The sequence below is a fragment of the Acipenser ruthenus genome, chromosome 2, assembly GCF_902713425.1.
Source record: "Acipenser ruthenus chromosome 2, fAciRut3.2 maternal haplotype, whole genome shotgun sequence".
NCBI classification, from domain to species: domain Eukaryota; kingdom Metazoa; phylum Chordata; class Actinopteri; order Acipenseriformes; family Acipenseridae; genus Acipenser; species Acipenser ruthenus.
The window spans coordinates 93,970,329-93,998,311 of record NC_081190.1 but is presented as its reverse complement, the minus strand read 5'-3'; the positions used below and the strand labels follow the sequence as shown (position 1 = coordinate 93,998,311).

The 27,983-nt window shown below is 35.8% G+C and overlaps 1 protein-coding gene across 2 annotated transcripts; it reads left to right on the top strand.

Annotated features, from left to right (window-relative positions):
• LOC117408334 (T-cell leukemia homeobox protein 1) lies at positions 1-27,573 on the top strand. 2 transcript variants are annotated; one of them, XM_059004130.1, is made up of 4 exons: positions 1-1,066; positions 10,190-10,399; positions 11,743-11,980; positions 22,194-27,573. In XM_059004130.1, the coding sequence occupies exons 1-4, from the start codon at positions 586-588 to the stop codon at positions 22,408-22,410; spliced, it is 1,146 nt and encodes a 381-aa protein (XP_058860113.1). In that variant the 5' UTR covers positions 1-585; the 3' UTR covers positions 22,411-27,573. The 2 variants fall into 2 exon arrangements, with proteins under 2 accessions (XP_058860113.1, XP_033869138.2); XM_034013247.3 differs by lacking the exon at positions 10,190-10,399.
• Positions 27,574-27,983: the final 410 nt, after the last annotated feature.

Below are 27,983 nucleotides of genomic sequence, written 5' to 3'. Positions count from 1 at the left end.
AAAGACGGCTATTGCTGACGGTCCAATTAGTATTCATGGTAAGAATCTGTTTATTTGGGATCTTCATTTGATGTGATGGTTTTATAAAGACAGGAAACGTACTGGCTAAGTTTACCGGAGCACCGTGTGTTGTTGTCTTGCTTACACAACAGGACCTTCTTAAGACCAGAGCCTGTACTTCTCAAGTCATTAGGTACTCCCCAGTTTGGGATTTTTCTTTACAACGTCGCGAGTTATTTGTATTGTTTTATTATCTATTTCGTTAAAATGATACAGGCAGACAATGTGTACAGCATACTGACAATAACATTGTGAATTCATTGATGGATTCGTCTTCATAATTGACATTGGGATGTAATATAGACCAAAGTTTCACATCTATGGATTTCACATGTTACATTATAGCAATGTATAGGGCACCAGTTCTGCACTGATGATATCCATTTCTTAGAAACACAAAACAAAACTTTTTTTTTTTTTTTCCAAAGCTTTTTTGGGATATTTATAATTTATTTGGATTTATTTGGCAGTGCTTTAAGAAAAGGGGATTTTTTTTTGTATTCGCGTTTCATCTGTTGATAAAACATGGAACACACCGGGATAGAACAAGTGAACCAGACTCACCAACAGCACGAACCCATCAGCTTTGGAATCGATCAGATATTGAACAACACCGACCAGCAAGCAGGTTGCATGCTGCCAAGCCGGACAAGCGAAGCGGATTACCAGTTGGCCAGCAATGTCTATGCCAATGGCTACAACAGTGTGTATAACCCGGCCTGCTCCATGGCAGCAGGGTTAGCAGGGTCTTATAACGTGAACATGAACATGAATGTTAGCATGAATATGAATGTTAACGTGAACCCCGGGGGTGCAGGCGGAGTAATTAGGGTACCAGCCCACAGGCCAATGGCCCCAGCGCCCCATCCGCCTCCCCCGACCCACCCGCCAGGCATCTCCGCGGGGGTGCCCACAGTGCCATCTGTACCCAGTATGGGCAACGCGGCGAACTTTACATTCCCCTGGATGGAGAGCAGTCGAAGATTTGCAAAGGATAGGCTCACAGGTGAGTTCTTTTAAAGGTTTTTAATTTCATCAAGATTCGTAATGAGAACCGTTTACTTGTGGCCAGGCACTTTGATGAAAGGGTTTTGAATAAAAAAAAATCTTTATTGTTGACGATTATTATTATTATTATTATTATTATTATTATTATTATTATTATTATTATTATTATTATTATTAGTAGTAGTAGTAGTAGTAGTAGTAGTAGTAGTAGTAGTAGTAGGAGGAGTAGTAGTAGGAGTAGTGGTAATAGTATATGAAGTAACCCAACAGTTTATAGTGTTTTAATAATAATTCCAATATTTTCGGTCTGTTTTAAAAGTCAAAATGTATAGGCTATATATATATATATATATATATATATATATATATATATATATATATATATATATATAATTAAGACCGATGTAATCGGTATAGCCTACTAGACAAACAAAATGAAATTGATGATGATACTTTAATGATTAATCCCGACAAGGTGTCTCGTTTGTATGATGATTCTGGAAAGTGAAAATGGAAATTATTTGACATTATTACTTTTGTGATGAAAGATGTGATTTAGAAAATGTGATGATAGTTGCGTACATAATTAAATATAAAACCCAGATACTCCTCCTCCTCCTCCTCCTATTACTACTATTACTATTACTATTACTACTACTATAATAATAATAATAATAATAATAATAATAATAATAATAATAATAATAATAATAATAATGCAGTAGGCTACATGTTATTTTTTAGGATGTAAGATTGCTCATACCCCCGTCAGTCCTATTGTGGAACTGGGTGAATACGATTCAGTTATCAATCATAAAAGAACATTACAGCCATTCGATTAGCCTACTGGCCTACGTGGTGTTTCGTATTCCCGGCTAAGTTATTTAATTCAATTAGCAATATGTACAAATAACGAAATCCGAAAGTAAGCTTAAGAAAACAAAATCGCATTTATTTATGTATGTATGTATGTATGTATGTTCCAAGCAAGTTGAAACACAGTACCACCAGCAATTCAATTCGTTTTTCAAAGCTAACAATTCTGTCATATTTTGTTATGGCTACAAATGTTAATGTTACATTGTACCTAGGCCTAGTATTACAATTATATAAGGGTCTTCTGCACGAATACACATCTATTGCAATTTAATTTTAATTACAAGTAAGATGAACATTTGTAATAAACAATCGCATAGCAATGGTAGGAGAATTAGAAATGATAGAGACACAAGACAAGCAGAACAATACAAAATGTAGGATATGCAAAAATGTAAAGCTTTATGGAAAATAAAACAAATACTGTCTGGGCTACTTATAAAAATCATAGTTTATATGATATATGTGGTATCCATTCTTTGAGAAAGTGATCGAAATAACAACAGTTAAATGGATATTTTCGGGTTTTATCGGTGTTTAAAAGACTTCTCTTCCGTTTGCTATAACACGAAATCGTAATTTCTATGGGAGAGAGCAATACGAAACCCAGCTGGTAACCGTGTGTATATCGCACATTTTGAGAGTTTGGGCACAAGAACAGCATAGACCATGAAGGAAGACATCTGTTTCAATCCCAGTGAACGAATAAATAAGACATAATGAAATATATAGATACTGTATGACCGCAACACCCACACTATGAGGTAGTTTGGCCTTTTTGAGCGGCTGCAACATTTTTGTTATGTTCACGAATCAGTGTTCAAGCTAAAGAAGAAAATCTCAAAAGGGCTGTTATTTTATTATTATTATTATTATTATTATTATTATTATTATTATTATTATTATTATTATTATTATTATTATTATTATTATTATTAAGTAAAACTGTGGAACAAACTTCCTTATTTGTAATTATTTCTTTCTTTTTTGTCAGTTAACCTTTTAACTTAAATATTTTAGATTTACAAAATGAATATTTAGGACAAACCTGCCATTAAAAACAAATATGCCAGTTTTTTTTAAATTGCATACTCTTCAGAAAATGTGTAAGATGTGTAAGTGTTATTGTTTGTGAACCAGTTCAGGGACTCGGTAATATATTGTGAGATCGTAAGTTCAAATAAGATCGGTCTTTAGACCAGTTTTCACCTGCAATCTCCATCAGTTGTCACCTTTAAAATTTAATATTTAACTAAATAATTATAAATTATCTTAGAACACATGTGCCACATTTAAAAAAACAAAATATAACGAACCTAATTATTAAGGGGAATTGTGGGTTGTGTTAGGAGACAAACCGGACAGGAAAATCAGTATGGCTTCTGCCCAAACAGCAACAAAAAGAAAACATTATACTGTACTAGCAGAGCTAGCTTACAGATAGGCCTACTGCTAGAAGTATACATTAATAAGGTGTTTTTTTTTTTTTTTTTTTTTTTTTTTTTTTTTTTTTAATTAACAGCCGTGTAACGGTTTCCTCAAAGAGGATTAAAAGGTCTGAAAATTGCAAATAAAAAGCGGCCCATAACATGGGATCCTCGTCATACACACTCAGCAGAAGAAGAGAGGATCACTATAATTTCTTGACCGGTTTACATTTTTAAATGTATTTATTTATATAGCGCCTTTCATACCACAGTATCTCAAAGCGCTTTACACGTGGTTAAACAGAAATAAGTCTACAGTATCAAAACATAGTAAACATTATTTACAAAATAACAATAGGCTACATAATTATAATAATAACAGTATCAATGCATAATAACATAAAATAAGAAACCATGTCAAAGATACTGCGCACACATCTTCCGATGCTCTCTCGCTGTAATTGCCTCAGCCTATGTCTTAAATACACCGCATTAATTAGAACAGTCATGTTTCTCAAAATTCAATGAGGGAAATGACTCTGGTGCTCCTGTCGTATTTATAGGTCAAGTAAATTAGTGAAATACGACACGTAATACGACCAAGTGCGAGCAACGTTACATAGAAACGCTATCTCTATCGTATGTTGTGCGAATAATAATAATAATAATAATAATAATAATAATAATAATAATAATAATAATAATAATAATAATAAAGTATGACACTGTAAATGCTTGATGAAACCAAATGTATGTCTTAGATTTTTTTAAACACTGTATTTTTTTAGATTTTCCCAAACAAACTTTGACAGGTTTAAACAAGAATAAAAATGTATTTCAAAAGTAATGCATCTACATTTGTTAAATCAACATATGATCAAATTCACTTCCAATGTGTCTGTTAAAGATTCATTTCAAAGCACGCCATTCAATAATAGGTGTATTCATTTGTTCATGTATGTTTTATGTATGTTCGCGTCTCGTTTAATGCAGTCGTAACAAATTGATCAATCTCTGGTTGCAATTGTATTTACTTCACACAAAAACAATAAATGGCAAACATTCTGTTAAATAAAAAGGCAGAAGGTTCTTAAGTAGACAAATAGGGCATTCATAATGTGCTCAACAAGGTAATTCAGTAACTTACTGAATGTAAACATGCGTAATGTTTTATTGCTGTGCTAGTGAGGAGAGAGGAATTTCTAACGCACGTCTCCTGGACACATTTTAACAAGGCCCAACAGAGGAAGGCATATGCAAGCATATTTCCATGATGTCACCTAGACATCATTCATATCATTCATCTTGTATATATATTCTACTCAGATGTCTAAATAACTCACTTGGAAGACTTTTGGGGTTCAACTGGGTCCCCTTAAGTAGAAACTGCAAACCCAGCAAATCCAGCAGGTTCATGCTGCAAATAATGAGTGGACAAGAATATAATGTGGGTCTGTTCCGTTTATCTAAATGATTGTGGACCTAGGCACTGCTGCTATTCAAACAATTCAAAGAGCACAGTGTGGTCTATTCAATTGATATATACAGTGGTGGATCTAAATGCAGCTGCTGTTTAATTCTCTAAAAGAAGGGGACTGCTAAATAACATCTCTAACAGTGTATGTGAGCCTCTTAAGTATATTTTTGTCTTAAAATTCCCAAATGAGTAATATTTGTATAATTAAACAGTGTCAGTATATACATCTCCCACTGTTTAGATAAATTGGATATCTTATCTGGAATTGTTCATACTTTTTAGCAGAAAAATAAATGTACAAATGCACGCACTGCACTGGTTTCCTTAATCAGGATACACAAAAGAACTGACTTAAATGATTTGCAGGGACACTGTTTAGATATGACACAGGTTATTATTATTATTATTATTATTATTATTATTATTATTATTATTATTATTATTATTATTATTATTATTATTATTATTATCATGCACAGATGAGACCTCAATACTTATCCATAAAGGAATTTTAAAAGAATGTTATTGTTTGAAGGAAGTACAGAAAGAGGGGATATCTGTCAACACAACATCTACATTCCACAATAAACCACTCACTCCTGCAGCTGGGGACTGCGTTTGTTCACAATAAAGATCACAGAATGAAATCTGAGGCTGGTGCTCTCAATCATATTCCCTCAGGCAGGTATCAGGATAGCTACTGTAGGGTTAGGGCTTGGTCATCCAGTTCTGGTTTGTAAAACTCACTTCACTGTAAGCATTTCACGGGTCACAGGAAAACCTATTGGCTCCATTTGTGAAGTATAGAACCAAATTCTGAATGAATATCTAAATGATGTTTTATGTGCAATTCAAAGCATGGTTCAGAGTTGGAGCATCCCACACTAATATCCAATAGCATGTTAAAACATCATTCAGTTTTACTCTTTGCTACATTATTCCTTATTAAGCCTCATGTGCACCCTCCATTACGAATATATGAAGAAGAGTTTATTGACAGTCCAGGTTGTTAACACTCCCCAAATGTAGTTAAGATGGAGAGACAGGCGTCTTTATTTTGCAACAAAAATAGGCACTTTCCTGTATTGTGTTGCAACCCATTGTCTCTCAACCACTGTGGTGAATCTGCTTGTTGAGTTGAAAATCCGCTGAAGTGGTTATAAGTGATATATAAACAAATATTTAAATATTTAAAACACACACACACACACACACACACACACACACACACACAATAACAAGCACTACAAATACATCTGAACAGTTAAAAATAGTGACAATAACGATTTCTTTTTTTCCGGAGTAGATTTGTTTTAGCTTTTTTTTTTACAAAATGCAATTTCAGTCTCTAGAACATGAGAAGATGTATGTTTGTCATTATATTTATTTACAGAGAGGGCAATGAAAATGAAGCTCACCAACAATATGTAAATATTAAATATTCAAAATACTGTATTCCTTCGAATTAAGATGTACATTTTAAACCAATGTTTTCTTCGAGAAAAATGGCCTGCTTCTTAAATTGATATGTGTATTAAAATCTCCAACAAAAGGTGTGACTGCATGATTACACAAACAGCAATGTGACTGACTGCAGAGAAAAGACAAACAAAAACGTTACTGCCCGATCTCGAATCATCCGTGACATACAGGCAGCCATTTTCAAAGAAGCATTATTAGCTTCCTGAGGAATTTGAAGAGAAGCTTTTATAATTTCAGCATTTCATTATTAGATTAAGTTCTAACAAACAATACCAGCTTTGACAGACTGGACATGCTGATCAGACCCCCTTATATTTTGACATGCCAAGCAATACCACAGTTCACAAAAAGGGAGAAAAACAGGTGTGAGTAATCACGACTGGAAATGAGAAGCAGCACATAAGTGTAATGCTCTCTGTGACAGCAGATGGCTGCAAACTGCTTCCACACATTGTTTTTTATTATATGCGTAATTGAAGGAATATGGTGCATGGCTTTTCTCATGAAATATTCAACATTGGGGTGGCTGTAGTGTGTTTCAACAAATTAACAGTGAAAATGTATACATATGTAAAAAAATATAAAAACCTTTACATATGCATAGTGACAGATTAAGTTTTGCAAAAATGTTAAGCTGCGTGGTGAAGATTAATGTTTAATGAGTTACTCAAGGGTCAGCTGGGTTAAAATAGGAGTAGCCAGATTTGTATTCCTTTAATATACTCACAACTCCAATGGTAGAAGTAAAAATGTGTTTTACTGAGACCAGTTTTTCCTACTGTATTAGCTATATTTGAATTGATCACACTTTCACTATATTTCAGTATAATTGTAAATATATATAACAACATTTGTTTTTTTTGTTTTTTATCGATAAACCACCTTCAGCCAATTGGTTAGATTTTATTCTCACCCATTTCTGCCATCTTCTTCCAGATGTCTCTTTTCCACAAAAGAGACCACACCTTCCTTTTGTGTCCTCACATATTTGACGTGTTTGATGTTTCTGTGAAATAATTGCTAAAAATAAAAAGCAATGTGGGTGTATGTATCAGTTGTCCTTCGATGGGCACAGTGTTTTACCATGGTAATGTTTAACCCCCAAAACAATCCACACCTAATGTGAATTCAGCATGAAAATATTTCTCCATATAATGCCAAGTTTTGACACTCTCAGTAGCTTGTGCCAAAGAATATCCGTTGCAAATGTCATCACAGTAGATGGATAAAATGTAACCTCTAAAGCGTGACATGCAGACTTTTGATATTCATCCACAGCAGGGGTAAAGTCACTGGCCTATAGTAGTGTATGTTCCCTCTGATACAATGTGTGTTGTTTTTCAAGGTCTCTGTCTAGAGTTATTTATTTATTTATTATTTTTAAAGGTAAACAACTTTCCGGTACACTTTTCGAGGAATTTGAAAAAGCCTTTTTTTCTACTGTTCACTTCTCGACACAAATGAAAACCTGTCTGATAAATACAACTGCAGGTTTTGTTGAGTTTGTGTGTATTGTGCATTTTGTGAAGTTAATGTTTAATTCTGTTATAGCTGCCCATGTTTTATCATCACCACTAAGACTGCACCACTTCTTTGCTGTTGCTCTGCTAAGGCATTGCTATGGATATGCTTTTCAGCGGTTAATTTTCCAAAGATAACAGATTTTCTGTGTCATAAAGCAGAGCTGAACCTGACTGTATAATAAATAGCAATAGATGTTGCTGCCATCATTCAATATCTCATTTTGAATCGTTTACAGTTATATTGATTAGATTGCACTAAAGGTAATATTCGCAATGGGGGAAGAAAGTCCTGTTGCAGAAAAGTGTTATTATGTATAACTTATTTCGTTATAGGCTGAGATTTATCTGAGGCTGCATCATTTTTTCAATATGCTGATACTAAATTGTATTACTTATACAAATTATTTAGTATCCTCTGCACAAAGTGCAGAGTTATGTGGAGAGGGAGCTTCCTTTTAAATACTGTTCTGGTGGTGTGACTGCTCATTAGTGTCAGTGCTCATGGCATCCTTATTAGTGATTCATTTCTAACTCTACCTGTTTTCCACTTGTGGCTAATTTCAACTCAAGCATAATATTTGTTTCATGTTTATAAAACAGATTTCTATTGACTGATTGTTTTTGGTGTCACTTTGGTGCATCTTTCAATTAATAGTAGACTTGTAACTTAAAATTGATTCAGTTGCTGACCCTTTGCATTGTGAGGTTGAGTACTTTTTTCTATATGACTCATTGGCTAGTTTATTATGAGTGGGGTATTCTATTACTATTTTATTAATACATCTTTTACTTTTTTAATTTTACAAGCTTATGTCAATACAACTTAATACCTTGTGTAGGGAGTCTCATATTGTTAGAAGAGATCTTTGCTATTTGGTCGATTTAAAAAAAAAAAAAAACTATTGTACTTAGTAACTACTATTAAATATATTTTTAAAAAAGTATTGTTTTTTTTTTTTACTTTAGAATTGTGCTGTATGTTTAATGCACAAGATAAGATGTATTTTGTAACTAAATTAATGTCAGATTTATTTCGAAAATATGAAGGCAGAAATGTGCCCCCTTTATATATAAGTAGATTGTTGAGCGGCCTTTGTTCTTGTTCGTATGGGTATATTACTTCTTAATTCTGGTAACGAGGTCTCAGGAAGATTGCTATGGATTACAGACCAGTTTCTAGTCAAACAGATTTCATTGACATCATAGAGAAAAACAGAATAATTGAATAGGCTTTACAAGACAAATAGCTTGCATCTAGAATAGCCCTGCCCTGCTACCTTAATCTTGGGGTTGCTTTTCTGATTGCTGAATTATAGGAAATACAACACAAAATTACTCAAGTTATTTATTTATTTATTTATTTATTTATTCATTCATTCATTTATATATTAATTAATTAATTAATTTATTTATTTATTTTTAACAAAAAATAAACATCAAACTATGGGAAAAAAATTATCTGGATTCATATCATAACAAGCAGGTTTTTCATTGATGAGTCTTTATCAAGTTCTTCAAGAGATGGTTAAAATACAATTTTGTACATGCTGAATAAATAAAACAAGACATACAACCATGGCGGCTAATGCAAAAACGGTATCTTCCGCAGCAAAATGTAATGTATTTGCAACCACAAAGCACAATTCTCACCACCAGACACAGGAATTTGAGATATAATGATAAGTGCCGGATACTTGGAATTTGTGGCCCTTGCTGTGCACCCCGTGTGAGCGCACTTTGACGGGATTTGCTGCGTAAACACCATTTTAGTTTATTTTTTTCTTTTAAGAAAACTTGCTTACATGTTACCAATTAAGAGAATATAAAGTGCCAATAGTTTCTTTAATATATATATATATATATATATATATATATATATATATATATATATATATATATATATATATATATATATATATATATATATATGACATATTTGGTAATAGACTCTAATTAAACGTCAAAAGCGATTAAATTCATCTTGAAAGGAAAGCCTTGGGCTGTACCAAAATAGTAACTGTCCCACTGAATTTTAGGATAATGAATCAGGATACCTCAGGTATCCCATTACAGTATTTATATGGCCCTTACTTCACATTTGTCTCATTTGTCCCACTACAGCAATGTATTTTGTATGTAATCTTGTATTTTACCCAGAGACAATGCGCCTAAATTAAAACTAGCTTCACTTAGCCAGCGATGTGAAAGACTTTTCTCATCTTAGAGAACATCACCTCAGCTCATGTAATGTATTCAATCTGGCCAGCAATGAGCCGCTGTCCAAACCGTGGACCTCCAAGTGGCTGGCTGACTGTATCCCCTCTATTATTCTTTAGCGGATCAGACTGTGGAAGGACAAGTTGGAGGTCACTCAACGAGAGCAGTGGCTGCATCCCTGGCTAGCCTCCAGTCTGCTCCAGCAGCGGAGCTCTGCAGGGCATCCACCTGGAGTTCTGTGAACACTTTAGCCAAACACTATTATCCACAGCTTGCATTTGGAGACAGTCCGCTATTGGACTTTCCATTTCACAAGGGTGGTCATCCAGGTGAGTTTATCGTTTCCCTGGATGAGTGGCACTGTGGCTTGCCAACCAGAGGCACCTTGTTTCCATGAAAGCGTGTCTGGTTGGAGACATTGTGATGATTGTAGAATGCTAACTTGTTTTAAACTCACCCGTCAGACCTGATTAGGGTGTTATCATTTCTACACATATATGTATTGCTAATAATAATAATAATAATAATAATAATAATAATAATAATAATAATAATAATAATAATACATCTCAAATGTAGTTTCTATAATTACATATGACATGTATTTTTTTTTTACTATTCCCTTACATATTTATTATGTTTTCAATCATTCTGAATGGCTGGGAATTCTGTGGCTCTAAAACTTTTCTTTTTTTTCTTAGTCCTCAATCTGCTTGCCCTCTTGCTTTAAGACCTGTGTAGTTTTGCCATTTACTTGTTTCTGAACTTGAAGAATCCTGTGAAATTGTGAGCTTTCACAACTCTGTTGACATCTCCTGGCTCATGGTACAGTATGGAAGCATGTGGAGACAACAGAGCTGAAAATCCTGAGTACTGAATCGTGGATCTGATGATATAGCTGTTGTTTTTTTTTTATTTCTTTTAGTTTATGCTCTTAAGGCAGTGGAGATTTATTGAGATACACTGAATTGTTTAATGTGTGGGGTATTCACCCTCTGTATTACAGAAAGTATATGTCTTGCATACTAGAGACATGTGTGTAAGTTATTTGTTTTGTATTAATGTAGTGTTGGGGAATATTGTATTGGAAGCAGCATAGTTTGCTCATCAGAGCTCAGGACTAAGAGAGCATTAGCAGCGTCACATACTGAAACACAGAGTAACCCTGGCACACACAACCTCACCCAAGACCCCACTAGGAAAGATATATTATTCAAGCTTTTTTTATTTGATGATGAAATTAGCAACATTTTGTGAAAAGACAATTCAAAAATAGTAAGAAGTAGCTTACTGTAGGTGGATCACAGTAGTTTTGTAATATTGTCAGTTGTTTTATTCTTTCATATAAATAAAACAATGCAAAGTATACACTGGAGTTAAATAGTGTTTTCACAATAGTGGTGTTCATAAAACTTTACACTCACACTATATTTAAACAACTGTTTTTTTAAACAGTGGTGATCCAAGATTTTAAAACACAAGAGTAATCTGTAAAATCTCATTAGAAACCGCTGCGAAAGACTTAATCAATGCCTATCCTTATTAAATTCATCATGAAAAGCATAAGTTTAGAAGATTCTATAACTTGCCTTGTCTTCATCAGTGCCATATCTATTTGCCTTCTTTTTTCTTTGCCCTATTAAAACTCTCTTTTTCCTCTCCTCCCTCGCAGCGGCCTTGTCTCCATTTTCAGTGACCAGGAGGATTGGACACCCCTATCAAAACCGGACCCCGCCCAAGAGGAAAAAGCCCAGGACCTCGTTCAGTCGAGTCCAGATCTGTGAGCTGGAGAAGCGCTTCCATCGACAAAAATACCTGGCTTCGGCAGAGCGGGCCACCCTGGCCAAGGCACTGAAAATGACTGATGCACAAGTCAAGACCTGGTTCCAGAACAGGAGAACAAAGTGGCGGTAGGGTTCCATCTGCAATCATTTACCAGTGGGTTTTAAAGGGACTCAATCTGTTGAGGAAATGTTCTTTTGTCACTTATTAATGTTGGTTTGTGATACATGGTCTAGGCAGATCACACTCTTGCACTGCTTGTGTCAGATAAATAAAACAAGTATAAAAATAAGCTCATATTTACCGTAAAGACAGTGGAAAACCTACAATGCCTACGCTCAGAATGCATATACGTGCACATTTTACAGGAAAATGAGAATATCACACATTCCTACAGTAGTCTAGCACAGTGTTTCTCAACCCTGGTCCTGGGGACCCACTTTGTCTGCTGGTTTTCACTCCAACTGAGCTCTCAATTACTTAACTAGACCCTTAATTGAACTGATAATTTGCTTAATTAGACCTTTTTAATTGTTTTTAGCTCTTAAACAGTTGCAGATTAGAGTTAGCTATAACAGTTAAGTAAGTGAGAGCTCAGTTGGAATGGAAACCAGCAGACACAGTGCATCCCCAGGACCAGGGTTGAGAAACACTGGTCTAGCAGACAGGAGGGATATGACCTAATTATTATCAACTGGTGGCCAAATCGCTTAAAATGAACTAAAGAGTAATGTGGTAAGTGGAGGCTGTCTTTATCTGTTTTTTTGGGGGGGTTTTGCATTCCAATTGATACGTAAAGTATACCATATATGACACTAAACAAGCTATTTCATCTGACGTGACCCCTATTCAGTGTTGGTAATTACTAAATAAGGGTGTTACCATTTAGCGTGTTTAATATGAAATGTGAGTCGAGTGAGTCAAGTGTACTTTTTTTATTGATTCAAATTTGGCAAGGCATTCTGAATGTTGACTGTTTTGATCTACACTTTCCAAAAGCCTCATTTATTGAGCAATAAAATAGGCTGAAAGATGTGTGAGTAGAATCCCCAAGCGTGGCTTACAGCATCACTTGAGCAGTGTTAATATTCAATCTTTATTTTCTACCCACATCTCTTGATAATAAAAAAGAAAAAACAATAATATGTTTTTTGCTTAGCTTTCCTTTAAAAATAATACATACAGATATATGTTTTTACTTGACAAAGCAAAAAAAATAAATAAATAAATAAAATAAAATACAAACTGGTAAATTCCTGGGTATTTCTTTTCAAAAACACAACTTAAACCCTAGTTCCTAATGATGAAGTGTAACATTCTGCAGCTTAATGAAGTATACACATAAATCAATTTGAAGGACCATGAGCACCATTCCAGTGAAAGACTGAGAAATATCCTTTTTGGTGGCCTGTATTTTCAGCTTTCTTGTGGCTTGTGGGGAAAATTGCCCTTCATTTATGCAATAAATCCCAGTTTAGGAAACATGCAATACTAAATATTCCATATCTTCATAACTAAAGTGTCAAAACAGCCTCTAATTGCGCCCTTTATGGGGGAGTGTTTTTGCTTAAATATACCTACATATACTTTACTATGCAAAGCGATACAGACATATATCTGCTTATAAATGTTGGATTAAACCTTGCAAACTGAGATGTCGATGTATAGGGCATATAAAAGCTTTATTTTTCAAGTTTGAATATTCTTTAAAAAAAAAAAAGGTTTTCTTGCTATAATAGCCTATGCATGAATTGTGTATTTGCGTGCTGCCAGTGTGTTTAATAAGGGTATGATCAAATGAAGGGATGAGAAATCTAATTAGAGTAATCTGTTTAACTGTAATGTGTGGCTAATGGATGATGTATGGCCTGTTTGAAAGATGATGGGAGGCTAGGAAATACTAAACAGGTCTGGCTTTAAGCCTTTTCACCCTGCAGAGCAAAAGAAATGCCAAAAATATGTATTCAAGTATAATTTCAGGCTTTCTCCAGACAAATAACAACAAACTGGTACACACTACATGTTATAGCGATTTTAAAGCTAGAAACCTCTATAAAACATCCTATGTAATATCCATAGGATTATGTACCCTTTTCACAAAATGTTAAAGAGTAAGTAGAGTGTTTTTGAAAATATATAGCGTTGTACATCCCCATGTGTTGCTACGACTGTTTAAATAACATACCTGTAGTTTTTCTTTTCATTGTTAACATCCTGACAACTTTTTACACTGATAACTTTAAAGTCTGTTTCAAAGCTCTTTTTAAAATGGCCGCTCTAGTGCACTGGGATTTGAGATCTGTCCTCAAAATCACTGCAGGAAGAGTGATAAAAATAAAATAAAAAATAAAAATATAACAGTGCTCTGGCTTCTCTGTTCCGTACCACATCTTGGATCATTATTGCTGTGTTACCTGTTTAACAATGTGGGTAATAATCCTTACACTATCAGTGCACTAGAGCGGCCATTTTGAAAAGAGCTTTGAAACAGACTTTAAAGTTATACGTGTAAAAAGTTGTCAGGATGTTAACAATGAAAAGAAAAATGACAGTTGTGTTATTTAAAAAGTTGTAGGAACACATGGGGACGTGTAACGCTATATTTTTTGGAACCCCGCTACTTACTCTTTAAGGACTGTTTTAAGGACTGGTTTTATTAACATTCTCCAAGCTTAAATGTGCTTTAAAAATAGAAAAACATATATAATAATAATAATAATAATAATAATAATAATAATAATAATAATAATAATAATAATAATAAATCCTCTCTAAAACAGTTGAAACACGTCATGAGTTCCATAAAACAGACCTTAATGTTTTTTGAATAAGGTCCCATTTTTCAGATATTGTTTAAAAGTAGAAAATCTTATATCTGAAAGTGTACGCCGCACCAACTGGATGGCAGCGCAGTATTACCCATTCTATTTGTATATCTGTATGGTGTAATTTTCACCCTTGAAAGAGAGAGAGATTGTATTCTTTATGTATGAATTCACCACCTATAATTGTTCTCCTAAACTTTTAAAGAATAATATATATTGAACAAATTATTAATTGACTTTCAAAGATCAGAGCATTCATATCCCTTATTGAAATTAACCCATTGCACTGTATGCAGTATTGACTGAGAATATTGCATCAGCTTACATGATCCTGTGCACCAATATTCTACCTAATCAGGAAGCTGGTTGATATTTTATTTCTCTAGAGGTGACCTATTGCCTAAAATAACGTCCTGGGGGAAATTAATTTCACTATAGAGACTACATTCACTAAGACAACATACAATTATACACATTATTCCCAAATCATTATAACTAAGAACAGGGATTGTGGAGAAGAAATTGAGCAGAAGGTGTGGTCACTAGGTTTTGAGAATTAACCTGTTTTTATTTATAGACATTTTTTTTCAATGACATCGATTATAAGTAGAATTTGATCTCAGTCTTGCAATTAGCAAAACAGTAACCCAAGCATGACTGCTATTAAATAACTGTCTGGTTCTGTTTAGTGTCATCACTGTGCTGGTGTGGTTGCTTGGCTTCATGCCTCACCGATAGTGCAGTCATTTTACAACAAAGCACACCTTGGCATGTCTTATTACTTAACTGTCTTTGAATTCTTGCTCTATAAAAGTTGACCATAGTAAAAGCATAGAAAAGTACGGTGGCTCATTAAGGGCAAGGAAAAAAATAGAAATACGAATTTGTTATGTCAAGATCACAAAAAAAAGATCACGTGATCTTGACAGAACTGTTCGAAATGTCGAGTTCCTGAAATCATTTATCTATGTCCTCAATGAGCCACCATAGTGAAAGCATGGTAAATCGTACATAAACATTATAAAGCATATTGGCAAGCCATGTTAAAGTATGGTAAATGCATAGTATAGCCTTGCATAGTATAACCATGGGAAAAGCAAGGGTAACTGCAAAATTATCATGTAAATTTACTATGGTAAACTTTTATAAGGAACTACAGTTAAAGGGATTTATACACAGCGAGGGTCATTCTAGCCCAGATATTTGCTACAACCATAACCTTAATTACTTAGTTTAAACCAATTATACTGTTCAGACATTAATCTGTGAATTATTTAATTGATAACCTCTAAACCTGATGTGGATCCGTGTTGTGCACCCCTGCTTTATTTCCTAATATTAAATTTCTTTCCTGTTTAATATCCTTTTTAATTTGTTCTGTATGACTCTATGCTTGGATCATTATTTGAATGCTTACTAACTTTTCCAACAAAAAATGCTTATGATAAGACTCTTCAAGGCAGACTGTGGGGAAGTTTGGTGGTGGGGCTACAAAGGCTCTAGAGCACACTGCTATGCGCTACTATACTGCCTTTGATACTGTTGACCATTCTACCCTACTGAATCGTCTTGAAAGCACCGTAGGACTGTCTGGCCTTATCCTATCCTGGTTCAGTTCGTCTCTATTGGGGAGGTAAAATCGGCATTATTGGAAGTTGTCTGTGGTGTTCCACAGGGCTCCATTCTAGATCCCTTGTTGTTTTCATCATATATGCTACCATTAGGCGACGCTATCTGCAGACACGGAGTGAACTTTCATTGCTATGCTGATGGTACCCAGCTATATTTGTCCCTAAAGCCAGGAATTGCTTCTGCCTGGGTGTTATTAGCTACTTGCCTTACAGACATCAAGCATTGGAGGTCACAGGATTTTCTAATGTTGAATTCAGATAAAACAGAGGTTATGCTAGTGGGATCAGAGAACCAACTAAAAGGAAATGTGTTATTACATGAGCTTGACCCTTGCAGTCTCTCATCAAAACTTAAACTAGAAATTAAGAGTTTGGGAGTTATCTTTAATCCTGATCTATCATTTGAGACTCATATTAGGGAAGTTACTAAAGTATCTTTTTACCATTTGAGAAATATAGCCAAACTTAGACCAATTATTATATCTGATGCCGAGAGACTAATGCATGCCTTTGTTTAATCTATAATTGATTATTGCATTTTTTTTTGATATCCCAAAACGTGTGGTATCCCGCTTGCAGCTTGTTCAGAATACCGCTGCTAGAATTCTGACTAAAACCAGGAAAAGTGAACATATTACCGCTGTTTTGGCCTCTTTAAATATCCCCTCCCCTTAATGACTATGAATTGAGTAATCTGCATTGGTATGGCCAATTATTTTTCCTAAATCAGAATTGCATAGCAACGCATTTCCTGAAAAGTATGGCAAACCGGTTGTGAGGAGAACTGTCATGTGCATGTAAACACCGCCACTGACTCCATGTGCAGTTTAGAATTGATTTTAAAATTTTGGTGTTAACTTACGAGGCCCTGAATTGATTAGCACCTAGTTATTTGCAGGAGTTACTGACCCAGTATCTTCCGAATCACACTCTGAGATCACAGGATGCGGGGCTGCTGGTTATTCCTAGTGTCAACAAAAGCATCACAGAAGTTAGGGCTTTTTTTTGTAGAGCTCCTAAACAATGGAATGCTCTACCTTCGTTTGTCAGGGAAGCTGGGAGTGTTACAGTTTTCAAGTCAAGACTAAAAATGCACTTTTATAAAATGGCTTTCTTATCTTAGTGGGTTTTAATGTAACTTTAAAATTGCTGCTTTTGTATTATTATGTGTATACTGTTATTTAAATGGTCTGACTGTGGCAGATGTATGTGTGACAACATACTATACAAATGTATTATGGTTTGCTCTTTTTCTCTGTTATGTACTATACAGTGCTTTCCAATACTTTTGTATGAAAAGCACTATATAAATGCAATAAATAAATAAATATGTTATGGGCTCCAGTGTACAACATATCCCGTACATGCTTCCCCACTTCACTTAGAAAAATAAAGTCTTTAAATAACTACGATAAAAAGCTTTGTGAACAGGGACAGAGTTTTCATAAAATATATATTGATAGCTCTGATTTTGAATCTTGACATTATGCTGGAGCATTATAGCACAGCCTTGACTTATTTGGCTATATCTTGAGATCACCCTTGCTGGGACTATCTTCCTTTAAAAAATAAGTTGCACATTATCATATCAAATCTCCACGCACGCTTCTAATAGTCATGTCCAGTCCAGCTGTGGGATTCATGTTAGACCATATCATTTTCAGCTAAAACAGTGTATTAAACTGCTTCTCTTACACTTAATTGGTCTTATTACTTGAATCAGCAGTGGCCAGAACATGTTTATGACCATAGCTTGTTCATCACTCCAGTGCTAAACCATTATAACCTGCCTTAATTGGGTCATATCTTATGGCCATCACCAGCTGGGACACATATATGATAACATATATGATTAGTGTACTACACGAGCATGCTGGGCCACTGTATTATTCTGTTATAAAGCCCTTTCCCTCGTGAGGACTCCTTATCAGAACCAATCACTAAAAAGTTCCACATTAATGCTAAGTGCTCATGTACTAAGACGGTTTATCAAAACACCCTCACCACATTGTCATCACCTTGAGTCATGGCAAGGCATTGTTTTATCATTGTCTTTCAGAGACTATTAAGATTATTCTTCACTGAGCCCAAATCAAGAATGTTGCCTTACCATATATATATGATGGCTATATTTACACCCTGAGCCATTCGACAAAAAAGGCATAATACGACAGTAGTGACGTCAAAAAGTGATAATTCCCCTAGAGGAAAATATACTTGAACTTTGACCCATTCGACTCCTCGAGATCACTTTCAATTCAGACACAAAATGTCTCGTTTTCAATCACTCGACAACACCCACAGTACAGAAATGCTCATTAATGATCAACAGAATGAGAATACGTAAAAAAAAAAAAAAAATTAAATGATGCAAAGCTGGTTCATTCGTATCTCAGAGGAACAGGAAATTAAAACAAGTTAAAGGATAACAACATAGAACGTCTGTACAGCACTGAAACACTACGTTTAAAAAAAAAACAACTGTAATGCTGAACCTCGTCTTCTTTAATATCAGCATCACAAGGGAATCCACATGGTCCTCTTCAGTGAGTTACAGGAATTATTTTCCTGTAACTCACTGAAGCCCATCTATTATTCTGTGTATATATATATATATATATATATATATATATATATATATAGCTCTGGAAAAAATTAAGAGACCACTGCAAAATTATCAGTTTCTCTGGTTTTACTATTTATAGGTATGTGTTTGGGTAAAATGAACATTTTTGTATTATTCTATAAACTACTGTCAACATTTCTCCCAAATTCCAAATAAAAATATTGTCTATTTGCAGAAAATGACAACTGGTCAAAATAACAAAAAAGATGCAGTGTTGTCAGACCTCGAATAATGCAAAGAAAATAAGTTCATATTCATTTTTAAACAACACAATACTAATGTTTTAACTTAGGAAGAGTTCAGAAATCAATATTTGGTGGAATAACCCTGATTTTCAAGCACAGCTTTCATGCGTCTTGGCATGCTCTTCACCTGTCTTTCACATTGATGTTGGGTGACTTTATGCCACTCCTGGTGCAAAAATTCAAGCAGCTCTGCTTTGTTTGATGGCTTGTGACCATCCATCTTCCTCTTGATCACATTCCAGAGGTTTTCAATGGGGTTCAGGTCTGGTGATTGGGCTGGCCATGACAGGGTCTTGATCTGGTGGTCCTCCATCCACACCTTGATTGACCTGGCTGTGTGGCATGGAGCATTGTCCTGCTGGAAAAACCAATCCTCAGAGTTGGGGAACATTGTCAGAGCAGAAGGAAGCAAGTTTTCTTCCAGGACAACCTTGTACTTGGCTTGATTCATGCCAAAGCTGCCCGATTCCAGCCTTGCTGAAGCACCCCCAGATCATCACCGATCCTCCACCACATTTCACAGTGGGTGTGAGACACTGTGGAAGAATGCTGTCCGGGTGATGGTTTTTATGTGGAATTCGAATGAGAGGGAACTGTCCAGAGTGACACCGAGGCTTTTGACTTGTGTTGACAAAAGGACCGGGAAACCATCTATGGTGATGTTGAGGTTGTGCTGTTTGGAGAGAGTGGATTTGGAGCTGATGAGCATGACCTCCGTCTTGTTGCTGTTGAGTTGGAGGAGGTTCATGCTCATCCAGCTCCGGATTTCTTGAAGGCAGTTAATGAGGGAGGTGGGAGGGAGGGGAGTGGTGGGTTTGGTGGAGAAGTAGAGCTGGGTGTTGTCAGCATAGCAGTGGAAGTGAACTTTGTGATGTTGCATGATCTTACCCAGGGGTAGGAGGTATATGATGAAGAGGAGAGGACCCAACACTGACCCCCGGGGGACACCCTGTAAGACAGCCGCACACCCTGAGTTAAATTGTAGTGATTAACATGATTTCAGGATAAATTCAGCAGTTCCTGTAGGTTCCCTCTGCTGGGTAGTGCATTTCAAAGCAAAGACTCAACCATGAGAACCAAGGCGCTTTCAAAAGAACCCCACGACAAAGTTGTTGAAAGGCACAGATCAGGGGATGGGTATAAAAAAATATCAAAGGCCTTGAATATCCCTTGGAGCACGGTCAAGACAATTATTAAGAAATGGAAGGTGTATGGCACCACCAAGACCCTGCCTAGATCTGGCCGTCCCTCCAAACTGGATGACCGAGCAAGAAGGAGACTGATCAGAGAGGCTACCAAGAGGCCAATGGCAACTTTGCAAGAGCTACAGGCTTTTATGGCCAAGACTGGTCAAAGTGTGCATGTGACAACAATATCCCAAGCACTCCACAAATATGGCCTGTATGGTAGGGTGGCAAGAAGGAAGCCATTACTCAAGAAAGCCCACCTTGAATCCTGTTTGAAGTATGTAAAAAAAAACACTCAGGAGATTCTGTAGCCATGTGGCAAAAAGTTTTGTGGTCTGACGAAACTAAAATGGAACTTTTTGGTCTAAATGCAAAGTGTTATGTTTGGCGTAAACCCAACACAGCGCATCACCCAAAGAACACCATCCCTACTGTGAAGCATGGTGGTGGCAGCATCATGTTATTATTAATATTATTATTATTATTATTATTATTATTATTATTATTATTATTATTATTATTATTATTATTTATTTCTTAGCAGACGCCCTTATCCAGGGCGACTTACAATCGTAAGCAAATACATTTCAAGTGTTACAATACAAGTTATGGGGATGTTTCTCATCGGCAGGGACTGGGGCACTTGTCAGGATAGAAGGGAAAATGAATGGAGCAAAGTACAGAGAAGTCCTTGAGGAAAACCTGCTGCCCTCTGCAAGAAAGCTGAAACTGGGACGGAAGTTCACCTTTCAGCATGACAACGACCCAAAGCACACAGCCAAAGCTACACTGGAGTGGCTAAGGAACAAAAAGATAAATGTCCTTGAGTGGCCCAGTCAGAGCCCCGACCTAAATCCAATCGAAAATGTGTGGCATGACTTGAAGATTGCTGTCCATCAACACTCCCCAAGGAACTTGACAGAGCTTGAACAGTTTTGTAAAGAAGAATGGTCAAATATTGCCAAATCTAGGTGTGCAAAGTTGGTAGAGACCTATCCCAACAGACTCACAGCTGTAATTGCTGCCAAAGGTGCTTCCACCAAGTATTAACTCAGGGGGTGGAGACTTATCCAGTTATGATCTTTCAGTTTTGTATTTTTAATATATAACTTTTTTCCCCTTACCAGTGTGGAGTATGGTGTGTAGATAAGTGTAAAATGTCCTCATTTAAATGCATAAAACTCTGAGGCACTGACACAACAAAATGTGAAAAAAAGTTCAAGGGGGTGTAGACTTTCTATAGGCACTGTATATATAATTTCTACAACAGAAACAAATGTCACCTTGTCTATGAAGGATCTTCATCCTTGTTTCTTTATTAATCCCTATAATCTAACTGGAGAGGGCTGCGTATGTTCAAAATAATACTGTGTCTCTGCTTAGTCAGTTTGGACCAATGTGTAATGATTGCTTTCTTCACTATACTAGGACGCTCAGCTGTCAGTAGCTCTTGTGCGGAGCTACAGCCAGGACCCATGTTGTGGCCCATATGTAAGTGGGTAAAGTTAAACAGATAATTTATACCACTACATTTTCTGAGTATTTAATTTCTGTTTACCTGTTTGATGTTCTTTTGTATAATTATCTATTGCTGTTTGTGTTTAGATGAGAATTTACCATAACATACCAACCAATGTCCTCTTTCAACCATAGGGACTGCTTCTGGGAAGATTTAGAAATGACCACAAAAGGTCAAGCAAATGTAATTTGTGCCCATCTGTATACAAAATCACAGTTACACAGGGGGCAAGGCACCTCAAAGCAGTCCAAACTCTAAACATATGAAATACTTCATATGTTAACATTATGCTTTCTTGCTTGTTCCAGGAGACAGACAGCAGAGGAGCGGGAATCGGAGAGGCAGCAGGCAAACAGGTTGATGCTGCAGCTGCAACAGGAGGCTTTTCAGAAGACCCTGAGCCAACCAATGCAGCAGGACCCTCTCTGCTTGCACAACTCCTCCCTGTACGCCCTGCAGAATCTCCAGCCCTGGGCAGAAGACCACACGGTCACCTCCGTCACAAACATGGCCTCAGTCGTCTGAGGAAGTCATAGAAAATAAGAACAAGACCAGCACAGACTGAGACTGAGAAGAGCACAGGCTCCAGATACGCTGCCATTGGGAATAGTTGATCGGAAAGAGTAGGTCTCTTCATTTCTGAAAGGAACTGTTGTAAGCAACTGAAGGTCTTAATATAATATGAGTCTCTTTCTTCTAAGAGCTGTGATTCACTGAACTGGCTGAAACTTCAGGGTTCAGTCTCATGAGCACCAGAATGTTTGTCTGCAAAACTGCAACAACATTCTAAAGAAATATGACTTTTAATGAACTCAATTGTTTTACTATCCTTACTTCCGTATTTTTATAATGCTGATTAACTCAACAGTCAGGCATTGCATTAATGTTGTCAAACAACAATAACAAAAGAATGAACGGAAGCAAGTCATTTCAATTCAGCTCTTGTTGTCACCGTGGATTTTGCCTACAAGTTTAGGCTGTCTGCAAACTTAAGGGCTTTCTAAGGGTTTGGTCAATGTTTCCATTATGCCTAATATAAAATGGCAAGTGAATAATACCAAAGTTTACCGTCTTTCACACTGCTATACAAAAACTGTCCAGCTTTTTGTAGAAATATGCAATGCATGTCCCTGATTTAGATTTTTTGTTGTGCTCCATATATGCTTTCCTGTCATGCAGGTTCGTCTCCTGCCCAACATTTATACTGTGTGAACAGAAGTGAAATTTTTACTTTAAATTTGCAATTGTGCTGTGGGATTATAAAATGCATTAATTTCTTGGTAAACTCTACCATATCACATGGGATTATACCATCAAATAAACCTTGCATAGTTACATAAAGGTACATAGGTGGTGTCTCCAAAGCTCAGAAGACCAAAGGCTAAATTTCCATCATAAACCAGGTTCCTTGTTAACCGATGGCAGATTCAATTCAAATGCATGTGTTAACCCTTGTGGCAAAGTAATTTCCATTACAGGAAAATGGGCTTCATAGCTTTGGCCAATTCAGAAAACTGTACTTCATAACTTGACCTATTTCAGGAAGCTCTGTCTAATTGGCTGTTAATGACAGCTTCTATTTATACCTGTTTCATTTGGATGTTATGATTGGCCTCTGTCAAATTCATCAGTGAAGCGCAGCCAAATGAATCAAGGTTATTACAGTTATTACAGCACTTTGTGAATACAGAGTGTGAAACAATCCCCCTCTGAGCTGGGCAAGTTGTTGGATGGCAAATTTAGATCCTTGATGTGTCTTAATATTCATACACACAATGTCCCTTTTAAAAGTTTACCATGGTAAGAGCATAGGAAAATGTAATAAAGCATATAGTAAAAGTATGGTAAAGCATTGTGGCAAAGTGGTTGATTGTGTACAGGTGCGGGAGTGATGCAGTGCATAATTGACAGAGAGGTAGGTTTGATACAGGTTTATAAGTGACAGTAGTGCAGTGTTGTTCTGGGTTTTGGGCTGACCCTTGGCGACAGCTCCGGAACGTGTTAGCCATCTAATTATAACAAGAACAATTATAGACAAACAAACAAACTTTCTATCACTGGTTCTCTCATAGGTCCTTTCAGGTTCAATCTCACAAACCAAAGCGAAGGAACAGATTGCGTCTCTCCGTCCTCTTTTATGCTGTCACACATGACCCCTTGGTAAATGAGTGCAGCTGCCCCTCCAGTCCACGACTGCCACATCGTTTTCCTTCCAGGTCGATGAGTTAATGCACCGGAGTTCTGCCCCCTTTTCAGCTGGCCGACTTCCCTTGAACCCTGGGAAAGAACTGCCGTGCCAGCCCGTCCAGGGTACTCTGTTCTCGTTGCTTAGCGTCCTCACAGGTCAGGAGGGAGATTTACTACCAAGAATCATTGTATTTCTTTCACAAGCATACATAAGCATGTAAAGAATACTGAGGTATGGTAAAGAATATTAATAAACATGGCAAACCAGGGTAAATTACGTTGATAACTAGGAGAAAAACAGGGTAAAACTGCAATAATACTGTAGAAAAATGCCACAGTAAACCTATAAGGGGTGGTTCATTTAAATGAGATTCATCAAAAAGCCTTGTTTGAATTAGTGCTTTCAAACTATTAACATGGTTTGCATCTATGTTAAATGCAGTTCATGACATGTTCCACCAAGATGGAGCTGTTCATTAATAGTGTAGGAGTGATCGCCTGCAAATTCTTAAGTATAATGACCTCTTGTATAATTTAAACATTTTAATATAGATGATTTTCGTTAGCTAAAATAATAAAACAAAGTTTAATACATCAAAGATTTTTAACTTTGAAAGGTGTAAGATGTTGTGTGAAAAGCAAGTATGAATATTTATTGTGGCACAAAAAATTGAAGAGTATGAGGGTGTATTTAGTCATTATTTAAAAAGGACGTTGATAAATATAACCTTATATAAATGGTCTTTGAAAAATGTGTTAATATATGTTTTCTTCAGATCAATACAGTGCAGTATCCGTTATCTTTTTATTATTATATTCTTCAATCAAGTTCAGAAGCTACAGTAACCATAATTTAAACTGTGATTAGGTTAAGGGAGTAAATTCATAAAATAATTCAGTCTTTGCAGAGACAGATTCTCTAATACCAAGTTTACCTATCTAGCCTTTATTATGACTAACTAAGCAGTGGAATGCTATGTCACAGCTTTTTAGATTGCAATCACAGATTACACATTTTATTTTAAAACAAGTCTTTTGTATTTCAGTCATTGATTCAGTCACACATCTTCTGGTACAGAAGGCTGTATTTTTTCAAAGCTGCCTTTACTCTTAGTAACAAAGTTTATTTCCTTAGGAATAGGAGGTCATGAGTTTTTGTTTCTGGTTTAAGTCTTTTAAATATATACATAGCAGAATGTTTAAATGATAATAAAATATTGTTTAACCCCTAAAAGTGCTCCATTTATTCCTCCTTTTATGTTAAGTTTTTTCCAAAGATGTTTTGTAGAGCACAGGATATTTGCAGTGTTTATTTTACACAGTACGAGCAGGGACTGCAAGGAAATGGATGTTAAAGCACAGACTTTTTTTTGAGCCTGGAGAATACAGCAGCTAGGACACTCTGTAGCCTGCATGACAACGAAAGACGAGTTTAATACTTTGAGACCCCAAGGGAAGCACTTTTCAACACTTTGTTATCAAAGAAAAATTGACCAGGCGTTAACCGCTTGAACAAGCCAATGTAACAAGGGCAGACTATACCTGGGAAAATGAACTGTTAATATTTAAGACACCAAAAAACTAGCAACGTGAAACTGTTCCATGGAAAATGTATACTGGTAGTAATAATAATAATAATAATAATAATAATAATAATAATAATAATAATAATAATTGTGAAAACATAAATATATAAATAATAGATACTTTGGTAAAAGTCAAAGCAAGGCTTTTATATTTTGTAAATTCAAAGGCAAGAGCATTTTTTATACCAGTATGTTAGATTATTCTTCCAGTTGCATCCTTATGTATATTGGCATGTTTTTCATCAATTCAACAACCTGCACACTTTATTATTATTATTATTATTATTATTATTATTATTATTATTATTATTATTATTATTATTATTAATAATAATAATAATAATAATAATAATAATAATAATAATAATAATAATAATAATAATAAAAACAAACATTTTCTCAGATAGTTGTTGTCATTGTCTACCATGTTATAAGAGCTTTGTACTTAAAAAAAAAACTTTTTGTAAGTTTAAAACGAGACTAACAATTGTGTGTTTTATCACTTCTCATTGGATTGTTTGTCAGATTTTATAACTACATTTATATTTCAATAGTACTGTATAGTAGTGTTTAATAGTAGTGTTTAAAGCTGCACTGTCCAATTCATCAATCAGTTTGGCAAATACATCACATCTTGTACTGATTCATGATATACAGAGAATTAAGTTATATGTGGTGAATATTTAATGGAACTAACCACATCTGAAGTCCACCTTAAAGAAATACTAATCATTTTAGGTCCACCTTAAACAAATAGACATCATCTTAGGTGTCTTTGTGAGAGGCTTAACATGTGCAAGTTCAAGAGTTTGCAGGCTATCAGTCTCAAATATACCCAATCAATATAGGTATAATTTGCTCACATGTTTTTGTGGAGGTAGAGATAGAAATGTACATATATGCAGTGTGACCACCCCTGATATGGAGCATCTAATGCACCTTACAAAGTCAGGTGTTGCTGATTTTCAAATTAGCAACGACAGCATGTACTGTATAAAAGGTCGAGTCACAGATGATACAGCTCAGTAATGACCCCCCTGCCTCCAAGGAGACAGCAGCCTGCCATTTTTAGCATCAAGAGAAATAGGGGAAACAAACATCCAGAAACAGATATTGCAGTGGAAGGACAAAGTCTGCCAGACCGGGTGAACCTAAGAAAAGGGAAACGAGTAGTGAACCAAATTGTCAAGCCAAACAGGCATATTAGCTGGGACAAATTCCACTAATTCCCCTATGTTGTAGAGGGACTATCCTGACTGCTTTCAAGTGCAATCCACTGTAATGGTGGATTCACAAAATGTTAAACATGTATGGCTGGGTAGTGGTCCAGCACTTTTTCCAGGATGCTGTAGTATATAGACTGTGCAGATGATGAATCTGAATAACTGTATAATGCTGCTATGCTGGTCATTTGATTAGGCTGACTTTGTTTACTGGATGGCCACAGAAAATCAGCTGCTTATCTGCATTGTTTTCAGTTGATTTCACCATATTCACTATAATGTCATATCAATCTGTAAAAATACTCTTGCGTGGTGTGTATATTATTTAAATACAGGGTGGTACTGTTGGTCACCTTAATGTTTTTTTTTTTATTCTTATTCTTATTCTTATTATTTATTTATTCAGATATTTATATTGGGTTTATATTTGCTTAAGGATGTCCGGTTCAACTGTGTAGAATTGAGATAGATTTTGAAATTAAATATTTTTTGTACAATAGATTTGAGTTCGGTGTGTCTGAAGAGGGGTGGGTTGGCACGATGACAACAGTATTGGAATCCTTTGCCATGCTTCATAATCAGGGCTGATCTGCTTAGTGAGAAACTTTGGGGAAATTCATGACAGGCCATTTTACTGGGTCTCTGTAACATACTGTTGGGATAAGTGGGATGTTGCAATGGTAATTAAAAGACATTGAAAACATTTACTTGAAGTCTTGAGTTTTAAAATTCATTGTAGTTTCTGTCTTTGTCTACCAACAGCATGTCTCTACCACTGTTCTTTCCAAACAACTCTTTACACTGCAGAGGACTGTGAAGACAAATGTGTTCTTCAAGTTTATCCCAAGCATGCTCTGTTTGATTGAGATATAGGGATTGTGGAGCCCTCTTCCAACCATTCACACACAAGTGAGGTACAGTGTCTGCATTAAGTTCTTAAAGGTAGTGTCAGGATGTGAGTGGTGCAGGAATATGCTCTTCTTAGGGTCGGTATTATTGTCATTGCTTGCGCACCGGCACCTCTTTCTTTACAAATAAAGCACTCCCTGCATGTGTTAGGTCTTGTCAGAGAACAGTCTGTTGTTGCCATGAGAACAATCTG